Raw genomic sequence first — 11,397 nt, 5'->3', positions numbered from 1 at the left:
TGAAGAACAGCGTTGTTACAGCGAGAACACACTTTATTAATGAAGAACAGCGTTGTTACAGCGAGAACACACTTTATTAATGAAGAACAGCGTTGTTACAGCGAGAACACACTTTATTAATGAAGAACAGCGTTGTTACAGCGAGAACACACTTTATTAATGAAGAACAGCGTTGTTACAGCGAGAACACACTTTATTAATGAAGAACAGCGTTGTTACAGCGAGAACACACTTTATTAATGAAGAACAGCGTTGTTACAGCGAGAACACACTTTATTAATGAAGAACAGCGTTGTTACAGCGAGAACACACTTTATTAATGAAGAACAGTGTTGTTACAGCGAGAACACACTTTATTAATGAAGAACAGCGTTGTTACAGCGAGAACACACTTTATTAATGAAGAACAGCGTTGTTACAGCGAGAACACACTTTATTAATGAAGAACAGCGTTGTTACAGCGAGAACACACTTTATTAATGAAGAACAGCGTTGTTACAGCGAGAACACACTTTATTAATGAAGAACAGCGTTGTTACAGCGAGAACACACTTTATTAATGAAGAACAGCGTTGTTACAGCGAGAACACACTTTATTAATGAAGAACAGTGTTGTTACAGCGAGAACACACTTTATTAATGAAGAACAGTGTTGTTACAGCGAGAACACACTTTATTAATGAAGAACAGCGTTGTTACAGTGAGAACACACTTTATTAATGAAGAACAGTGTTGTTACAGCGAGAACACACTTTATTAATGAAGAACAGTGTTGTTACAGCGAGAACACACTTTATTAATGAAGAACAGTGTTGTTACAGAGAACACACTTTATTAATGAAGAACAGTGTTGTTACAGCGAGAACACACTTTATTAATGAAGAACAGCGTTGTTACAGCGAGAACACACTTTATTAATGAAGAACAGCGTTGTTACAGCGAGAACACACTTTATTAATGAAGAACAGTGTTGTTACAGTGAGAACACACTTTATTAATGAAGAACAGTGTTGTTACAGCGAGAACACACTTTATTAATGAAGAACAGTGTTGTTACAGCGAGAACACACTTTATTAATGAAGAACAGTGTTGTTACAGCGAGAACACACTTTATTAATGAAGAACAGTGTTGTTACAGCGAGAACACACTTTATTAATGAAGAACAGTGTTGTTACAGCGAGAACACACTTTATTAATGAAGAACAGTGTTGTTACAGCGAGAACACACTTTATTAATGAAGAACAGCGTTGTTACAGTGAGAACACACTTTATTAATGAAGAACAGTGTTGTTACAGCGAGAACACACTTTATTAATGAAGAACAGTGTTGTTACAGCGAGAACACACTTTATTAATGAAGAACAGTGTTGTTACAGAGAACACACTTTATTAATGAAGAACAGTGTTGTTACAGCGAGAACACACTTTATTAATGAAGAACAGCGTTGTTACAGCGAGAACACACTTTATTAATGAAGAACAGCGTTGTTACAGCGAGAACACACTTTATTAATGAAGAACAGTGTTGTTACAGTGAGAACACACTTTATTAATGAAGAACAGTGTTGTTACAGCGAGAACACACTTTATTAATGAAGAACAGTGTTGTTACAGCGAGAACACACTTTATTAATGAAGAACAGTGTTGTTACAGCGAGAACACACTTTATTAATGAAGAACAGTGTTGTTACAGCGAGAACACACTTTATTAATGAAGAACAGTGTTGTTACAGAGAACACACTTTATTAATGAAGAACAGTGTTGTTACAGCGAGAACACACTTTATTAATGAAGAACAGTGTTGTTACAGCGAGAACACACTTTATTAATGAAGAACAGTGTTGTTACAGAGAACACACTTTATTAATGAAGAACAGTGTTGTTACAGTGAGAACACACTTTATTAATGAAGAACAGTGTTGTTACAGCGAGAACACACTTTATTAATGAAGAACAGCGTTGTTACAGCGAGAACACACTTTATTAATGAAGAACAGCGTTGTTACAGCGAGAACACACTTTATTAATGAAGAACAGCGTTGTTACAGCGAGAACACACTTTATTAATGAAGAACAGCGTTGTTACAGCGAGAACACGCTTTATTAATGAAGAACAGCGTTGTTACAGCGAGAACACACTTTATTAATGAAGAACAGCGTTGTTACAGCGAGAACACGCTTTATTAATGAAGAACAGCGTTGTTACAGCGAGAACACACTTTATTAATGAAGAACAGCGTTGTTACAGCGAGAACACACTTTATTAATGAAGAACAGTGTTGTTACAGAGAACACATTTTATTAATGAAGAACAGTGTTGTTACAGAGAGAACACACTTTATTAATGAAGAACAGTGTTGTTACAGCGAGAACACACTTTATTAATGAAGAACAGTGTTGTTACAGCGAGAACACACTTTATTAATGAAGAACAGCGTTGTTACAGCGAGAACACACTTTATTAATGAAGAACAGCGTTGTTACAGCGAGAACACACTTTATTAATGAAGAACAGCGTTGTTACAGCGAGAACACACTTTATTAATGAAGAACAGCGTTGTTACAGCGAGAACACACTTTATTAATGAAGAACAGCGTTGTTACAGCGAGAACACACTTTATTAATGAAGAACAGTGTTGTTACAGTGAGAACACACTTTATTAATGAAGAACAGCGTTGTTACAGCGAGAACACACTTTATTAATGAAGAACAGTGTTGTTACAGTGAGAACACACTTTATTAATGAAGAACAGTGTTGTTACAGCGAGAACACACTTTATTAATGAAGAACAGTGTTGTTACAGCGAGAACACACTTTATTAATGAAGAACAGTGTTGTTACAGAGAACACACTTTATTAATGAAGAACAGTGTTGTTACAGTGAGAACACACTTTATTAATGAAGAACAGTGTTGTTACAGCGAGAACACACTTTATTAATGAAGAACAGTGTTGTTACAGCGAGAACACACTTTATTAAGGCTCTAAAGATGGTACTACAGGCTCTAAAGATGGTACTACAGGCTCTAAAGATGGTACTGCAGGCTCTAAAGATGGTACTGCAGGCTCTAAAGATGTTACTACAGGCTCTAAAGATGGTACTGCAGGCTCTAAAGATGGTACTACAGGCTCTAAAGATGGTACTGCAGGCTCTAAAGATGGTACTACAGGCTCTAAAGATGGTACTACAGGCTCTAAATATGGTACTACAGGCTCTAAAGATGGTACTACAGGCTCTAAATATGGTACTACAGGCTCTAAAGATGGTACTGCAGGCTCTAAAGATGGTACTACAGGCTCTAAAGATGGTACTACAGGCTCTAAAGATGGTACTACAGGCTCTAAAGATGGTACTACAGGCTCTAAAGATGGTACTACAGGTTCTAAAGATGGTACTGCAGGCTCTAAAGATGGTACTACAGGCTCTAAATATGGTACTGCAGGCTCTAAAGATGGTACTGCAGGCTCTAAAGATGGTACTACAGGCTCTAAAGATGGTACTACAGGCTCTAAAGATGGTACTACAGGCTCTAAAGATGGTACTACAGGCTCTAAAGATGGTACTACAGGCTCTAAAGATGGTACTGCAGGCTCTAAAGATGGTACTACAGGCTCTAAAGATGGTACTACAGGCTCTAAAGATGGTACTACAGGCTCTAAAGATGGTACTGCAGGCTCTAAAGATGGTACTACAGGCTCTAAAGATGGTACTACAGGCTCTAAATATGGTACTGCAGGCTCTAAAGATGGTACTGCAGGCTCTAAAGATGGTACTACAGGGTCTAAAGATGGTACTGCAGGCTCTAAAGATGGTACTACAGGCTCTAAAGATGGTACTGCAGGCTCTAAAGATGGTACTACAGGCTCTAAAGATGGTACTACAGGCTCTAAAGATGGTACTACAGGCTCTAAAGATGGTACTGCAGGCTCTAAAGATGGTACTGCAGGCTCTAAAGATGGTACTGCAGGCTCTAAAGATGGTACTGCAGGCTCTAAAGATGGTACTACAGGCTCTAAAGATGGTACTACAGGCTCTAAAGATGGTACTACAGGCTCTAAAGATGGTACTACAGGCTCTAAAGATGGTACTACAGGCTCTAAAGATGGTACTGCAGGCTCTAAAGATGGTACTACAGGCTCTAAAGATGGTACTGCAGGCTCTAAAGATGGTACTACTGGCTCTAAATATGGTACTGCAGGCTCTAAAGATGGTACTACTGGCTCTAAATATGGTACTACAGGCTCTAAAGATGGTACTGCAGGCTCTAAAGATGGTACTACTGGCTCTAAATATGGTACTGCAGGCTCTAAAGATGGTACTACAGGCTCTAAATATGGTACTGCAGGCTCTAAAGATGGTACTACAGGCTCTAAAGATGGTACTACAGGCTCTAAAGATGGTACTACAGGCTCTAAAGATGGTACTACAGGCTCTAAAGATGGTACTGCAGGCTCTAAAGATGGTACTACAGGCTCTAAAGATGGTACTACAGGCTCTAAAGATGGTACTACAGGCTCTAAAGATGGTACTACAGGCTCTAAAGATGGTACTGCAGGCTCTAAAGATGGTACTGCAGGCTCTAAAGATGGTACTACAGGCTCTAAAGATGGTACTGCAGGCTCTAAAGATGGTACTGCAGGCTCTAAAGATGGTACTACAGGCTCTAAAGATGGTACTACAGGCTCTAAAGATGGTACTGCAGGCTCTAAAGATGGTACTACAGGCTCTAAAGATGGTACTACAGGCTCTAAAGATGGTACTACAGGCTCTAAATATGGTACTGTGTGTGTGTGTGTGTGTGTGTGTGTGTGTGTGTGTGTGTGTGTGTGTGTGTGTGTGTGTGTGTGTGTGTGTGCGTGCACGTGTGTGTGTGTGGGTGTGTGTGTGTGCGTGTGTGTGTGTGTGTGTGTGTGTGTGTGTGTGTGTGCGTGCACGTGTGTGTGTGTGGGTGTGTGTGTGTGCGTGTGTGTGTGTGTGTGTGTGTGTGTGTGTGTGTGTGTGTGTATGCATGCTCGTATATGTTTCCGTAGATGCAGACATGTCACATATGATTGTAATTTATGGCTATACTGTTTGAGTGGTTTCTATTACTTTAACGTATCCCATTTTGACTTTCTCTCTGTTTTTATTATTATGAAAGGCAGAGATCCATAGGATGAGTTGTCTCCAAAGGCATCACGGCAGCTCTGATCTGGAGCGGAGGAGGCCGGTCTAAGTAATTGATGAAAGCCTGATTGGAAGCGATCAGCAGCTTTGACAGACAGATAAACAGATACTGTGATGCTCTCAGCGGTGATGAGCCTCTAAGAGAAGCCATCTCTCCAACGGGAAGAGGAATCTAATGAGCCAAAATAAAAACAGACCGCAAACAGATGCTCGTGCAGGACGCCACACAACCACAGCTATTCTCAATGTATTTTTCGAACCCCCCCCCCCCCCCCCCCCCCCCCCCCCCACCACCATGGCAGGAAATATGCATTTTGCTTAGCTGTCAACATGCTGTGCTGCTGAGGGGTATTTGCTGATGCTGGTATTTGCTGGTCGGGGTATTTGCATTAAGCTGAGTATTTACTGAGACTTCTGGCCAGGGTTCACCCTCTCCTGGCAACACCAGGGTTCACTGTCTCCTGGCAACACCCCTTTCATGGGTCAAAGTATTTGAAAAAGCAATCACATGTCTCTGTGGCACGCCACTGAGGTTCTGACCAGTTTGATGTGCAAAATGAAGGGGTTTCTTTGCGGTTTAATTCATAAGGCCCCGTTTGCGGGTAGAGGACAGAGGATGTCTCATGCCTGAATCCAATAGCCTATAATCAGCGCTAGCAGCAGTATCAGAGGTGAAAAGACAACGCACACAAGATTTATGGGCAAAGGAGGAAAAACGAGAAAAAGAAAAAAAAATTATAGAAACAATACATTATGTCATTGAGCAAGAGGTAGACTGGTGCAAGATATGTGATTAATAACAAGAGGTCTAGTGCAAGATATGTGATTAATAACAGGAGGTCTGGTGCAAGATTTCCTTCCCACCTCTTGCAGAGACAAGTCGCATTTCTTTCCTCTCTCCCAAGGCCTTCAAGGCCGTTCCTACCGCCGCCTCTACTGCTCCATGGAGCCCGACGCTGCTGTGCTCTGCTTCGTGCCGGTGGCTGGACTATACTCTAATCAACTCTAAATGGATCTAATCAGTGGATTGCATATTTTCTTCAAGAAGCAGAATAAGGCTAAGCCTCTCTGCCTATTGGGACATCATAATCGGGCTACCAACTTGAAGACGTGGTCATTTTTGGATTATCGAAGCTTTTGGACTGCAATAAGAAGATTTTGGATCTGTTTACCGTGCACAGGATCTACAAAAATGAACTGATAAGACACTTGGACACTTGGACTAATAATGAATTCAGTCATTTGGACGGAGTTGTTAAAACTCACTCCACTCAAATCAATAGAGTTATATTCCACTCTATTCAAATCAAATTTAAAGTGACGTGGCTGGGATAAATTGTGCCAGTCAGCCAAAACAAATTCCTGGACCAAGGTCGAACCAGAGAGCTGTGGAGTCGAAGGCCCTCTGGGAGATAAGAGTGGCGAGCGGCTTCCCACACCCCCAATCCCTACCTCCCCCACCCAGGACTTGGCTTGTGCACTCCCCCCCACCTACCCCCCCCCCCCCCCCCCCCCCCATCCTCTGCATTGGCGCTGCACTGTCGGCTGCCTCGTGTGAGGGATCACTCCCCCCCCCCCTACAGCCCTGTAACAACCCCAACCCACTCCCCCCTCCTTCCGTACATGGCGCTGCCTATGACGGCTGCCAGTCTGTTTGCGGTGGTGAATATGCATATGTTTGTCTCAAGGCTCTGTACCATTATTACTATCTAAAATGTAATAATTGTGGAATATTACTGTAATGAGCTGTATGTGTATGATCCAAGCGTCCTATGATCCTCATAGGAGCATAACAGAAAAAAGCATTCCATGTGAAGGTATTCTGTATCTTTGTATGTCAACTAATAAAGAAACTTGAAACTTGAACTTGAAGATATGTGATTAATAACAGGAGGTATGGTGCAAGATATGTGATTAATAACAGGAGGTCTGGTGCAAGATATGTGATTAATAACAGGAGGTGGAAGAGATGTGATTAATAACAGGAGGTAGAAGAGATGTGATTAATAACAGGAGGTAGAAGAGATGTGATTAATAACAGGAGGTAGAAGAGATGTGATTAATAACAGGAGGTAGAAGAGATGTGATTAATAACAGGAGGTAGAAGAGATGTGATTAATAACAGGAGGTGGAAGAGATGTGATTAATAACAAGAGGTACAAGAGATGTGATTAATAACAGGAGGTAGAAGGGATGTGATTAATAACAGGAGGTAGAAGAGATGTGATTAATAACAAGAGGTAGAATAGATGTGATTAATAACAAGAGGTAGAAGAGATGTGATTAATAACAAGAGGTAGAAGATATGTGATTAATAACAAGAGGTGGAAGAGATGTGATTAATAACAGGAGGTAGAAGAGATGTGATTAATAACAGGAGGTAGAAGAGATGTGATTAATAACAGGAGGTAGAAGAGATGTGATTAATAACAGGAGGTAACGGAACGTAAACCAATCCCGGTCACCCTCTTTATCTGGGAACGCCCAAACCCAACTTCGGTCACGCCCCATCTTGCGCGGCATTCTGGATCTTTCCTCACAGCCCCACCAGATTTTCACGTCGAAAGGTAGGTGATATGAAATCATACTTATTTTAGAGTATATATATCAAATTTCATGAGTATTCATCTATATTTAGTCATCTAAAGACTACTAGATGTGAACGTTTGTACCACTGCAACGTTATAATTGTTCGAATGTGTTCGGGGCGACGCTGATTTCCAAGTAAAAGTAGCTTCCTGTTCCTTAAACACGAACTCCCACTCGCCCCAAGATGAAGTCAGATTGTTTGGTTATGTTGCTAGCATATATAGCCAGTGTTTTGTCCGACGAAATGTGTTGTACATTTGTAATCTTAATAAGATATCTAAGTTTGTCTGAACGAGTGATGAACTGAGGTTGCGCGAAAATAATCGAAGGGAGAACAATAATTTTCGCGGGGAAAATAATGAACTGGTTTTCTCTCTCTCTCTCTCTCTCAATCTCTGTATAAAAAAACATCTGAAGCAGTGACAAAGTCCAGAGACAGCACAGCAGACACGGTAGGTTTGTGTGTGCTTGTTTGTTTCTCTACAGGTGAATGGAGGTGTGTGTGTGTGTGTGGCTGCCATGCTGAACTGGGTGAAGGTAAGGTTGTGTGTGTGTTTGCATGTCTGGTAATATTTCAGCATAATCATTTTGGTTTCATGCTCATTCATATTCAAGTTCATTAACAAAAGGCAAGATGTTCTTGATACCTTCCATTGTTCTGCATCTTTTCATCAGAATTTCACTCATATCCAACAAACCATAGCAATAAACTAAATTCATCATTGAGGTCAACAACCTCCTTATCCATATTCAAAAAAACAATTCAAATCTAATTTAATTTCATCATAAATCACTCACATAAGTTCCCTCCTAGCACTGTTTTTTTTAAATAATGTGCTAAATAAATCAAATAAAATAAACTCGTCAGTCGTACAATAATAATAAAGTTCATATTATTTTACTTTCTTGTTTAAAATATTTTTGTGTGTTTGCAGAGCATGCCTAATATCCGGCAAATGCGGAAGAGGGAGAGGAAGGTGCGTCTGTGGACCCAGGAGGCCATGGATCAGGCCATTGCAGAGGTCAGAGCAGGCAGGTGGAGTGCGAGGCGGGCAGCCACGTTGTTCGAGGTCCCTAAGTCCAGCCTGATCGACCGACTCAGCGGAAAGGTGTCTCTGGCCTGCAACATCGGCCGGGGCACCTATCTGACCCCTGAAGATGAGAGTTCCCTGGTGGAGTACTGCTTGTACTCTGCCAGTTATGGGTTTCCGCTGACGAGGTCGCAGGTCCTGGCCCACGCCCTGGCCATCTATAACCTCCGTCACCCAGGGAACCTAAAAACATCCCTTGGCCAGGGGTGGTGGATCAATTTTAGGGAGAGGCAACACCATCGCCTCACGATCCGGATCCCGGACACCATTGACCGTGGGAGGGCAGCCTGCGCTAAGAGGGGGGCCATAGAAGAATACTTCAAGCTCCTCACCAGCACCATGGAGGAGCACGGGCTGACGATCTACAAATGTCCATGGCCAAAAGGAACAGGAAGAAAAACTCTTATTGTACCTGCCCCTACGGCCTACACACACACACAGTACACTGATAGACTGTTCATAGCGCAATATTTACCAAACCAAACAAAATAATTTTTTTGAGTGGTGCTCCCTTTTTGTGTCTGCAGCCTCCTGTATTCCTGGACCAACAGGAGCATCGACATCCTCCTCCTCCCACGCCAGACCCACGACACCCATCGGCATGTTACTTATGTTTTTTGAGTTTGTCAGGGCAAACTTATGAATTGTTATTTATTTTGTAAAAAATTTGCTGATTTTATACAAATTGCTGTGGGGCACTTTGAACTGTGGTCCATGTGTGAAAAGTACTATATAGATAGTTATTCATATTTATTACATGGCGTTTTCACATTCGCCGAAATGCTTGCTTGTGATTGGTCAATAGCCCGTGTCAGAGGTCCGTTATCACACAATAATGACCGCTGTGGGACAATAATGACCGCTGTGCGCAGCTGTTCGCATCAAGCCCACTACAACACTGTATCAGTGCTGCTCAGCATATGCACAGCTGCACTCAGTCATGCAATCAGACCAGAGACCTGCCGGCTGCCGATAATAATAATCACTTTATTTGGGCTGACAGAGCCACAGAACAACTGCGTCTTCATTTGATCTAGTCTTGTCGATGAATTAGGTATATTGTTAGTAAGTTAGCCATGTAATAAGCGGGATAATGTATAGCTTTACTCGATCATTGTCGCAAAATAATTGACCTTCACTGACGTTTAAAACACCTCAGCGCTGCGCCTCGGTATTTTAAACTCCGTGTCGGTCAATTATTTTGCGACAATGACCTCGTAGCTATACATTATCCCTTACTTATTATTGGACCTTGGTATATTGTAATCAAGCAGCGTCATAATAATAAATTTCTTTTTAACTGCAGGTCACACCACCAAGAGGCAGAAGCTGGGGATCTGGCGGTGTGGCCGGTGTAAAAAGGCGAACCCCCCTGTGGACTCTGAGGGTTTGGTGTCGTGGGTCCAGTGTGACAACTGTCACAAATGGTTCCACACCATGTGTGTCCAGTGGGAGGAGGAGGAGGACGAAGATGCTAGTTTCTGGTGTTACTGGTGTTTGGATGAATGAGTGTATGAATGAGTGAGCGAATGAAAAAATTTATAAATATGTATGGTGTGCTGTAAATAGTTATTGTTCTAAGTTATGTTTATTGTATTTTTTATATAATGTTTATAAAATTTTATGAAGTGCTGGCTGTTGTGTTAAATTTGTCATATTTTTGTTGAAAACACATGTACTCACAAATGTTAATGTGACAAGTGATTGTGATTAATATTTTGTTTGTTAGACAAATAAAATGGGGATGTTGTTTGCTCCTGAGATGAGATGGTAGACAAACGACACTACCTTCCAGCTGACAGTAGATGGCAGCATTGATTTTAAAGGATGAAAACAGGTTCAAACAAAAGAACTCCATTTTCCAAGACCTTTTTTCACAGTTCACAGGTCAGCAGGTCGGTAAAAGTTGATGAAAATGCGATCTGAACACAGGAGCGTTAAACTATGAATGCGCCCTCACGTCACCTCAGTACAGTGACCGTGAATGGCCACCTAATTATCATAATTAAAGTGCATCATTAGCATTATGTTTGTTGTCTAAAGGGAACTAAAATGGTAAAATTTAAGTTTTTAAATGATATCCGCATATATAGGACAAATAAAACAGCGTTGTTTTGTAAAAAACTCCAATGAAAACGGCGCAAGGTACGTAATATTCGCTATTGTTATGCAAATGTGATAGAATCCTATAAAAAGGTGGACGCACTTGGGCACTGTGACGTTAGAAGAGATGTGATTAATAACAGGAGGTAGAAGAGATGTGATTAATAACAGGAGGTAGAAGAGATGTGATTAATAACAGGAGGTAGAAGGGATGTGATTAATAACAGGAGGTAGAAGAGATGTGATTAATAACAAGAGGTAGAAGAGATGTGATTAATAACAGGAGGTAGAAGAGATGTGATTAATAACAGGAGGTAGAAGAGATGTGATTAATAACAAGAGGTGGAAGAGATGTGATTAATAACAGGAGGTAGAAGAGATGTGATTAATAACAAGAGGTGGAAGACATGTGATTAATAACAAGAGGTGGAAGAGATGT

The 11,397-nt window shown here is 41.2% G+C and overlaps 1 protein-coding gene across 1 annotated transcript; it reads left to right on the top strand.

Moving 5' to 3' along the window:
• Window positions 1-7,664: 7,664 nt before the first annotated feature.
• LOC311247563 (uncharacterized protein) lies at window positions 7,665-10,486 on the top strand. The gene is made up of 5 exons (XM_084338600.1): window positions 7,665-7,742; window positions 8,182-8,216; window positions 8,700-8,786; window positions 9,383-9,454; window positions 10,162-10,486. The coding sequence occupies exons 3-5, from the start codon at window positions 8,703-8,705 to the stop codon at window positions 10,378-10,380; spliced, it is 375 nt and encodes a 124-aa protein (XP_084194726.1). The 5' UTR covers window positions 7,665-7,742; window positions 8,182-8,216; window positions 8,700-8,702; the 3' UTR covers window positions 10,381-10,486.
• Window positions 10,487-11,397: the final 911 nt, after the last annotated feature.

This window comes from Notolepis coatsorum (genome assembly GCF_963971535.1).
Source record: "Notolepis coatsorum genome assembly, contig: SCAFFOLD_281, whole genome shotgun sequence".
Lineage (NCBI taxonomy): Eukaryota > Metazoa > Chordata > Actinopteri > Aulopiformes > Paralepididae > Notolepis > Notolepis coatsorum.
Note: the sequence above shows the minus strand (reverse complement) of the source record. Positions and strands in the feature narration are given on the sequence as shown.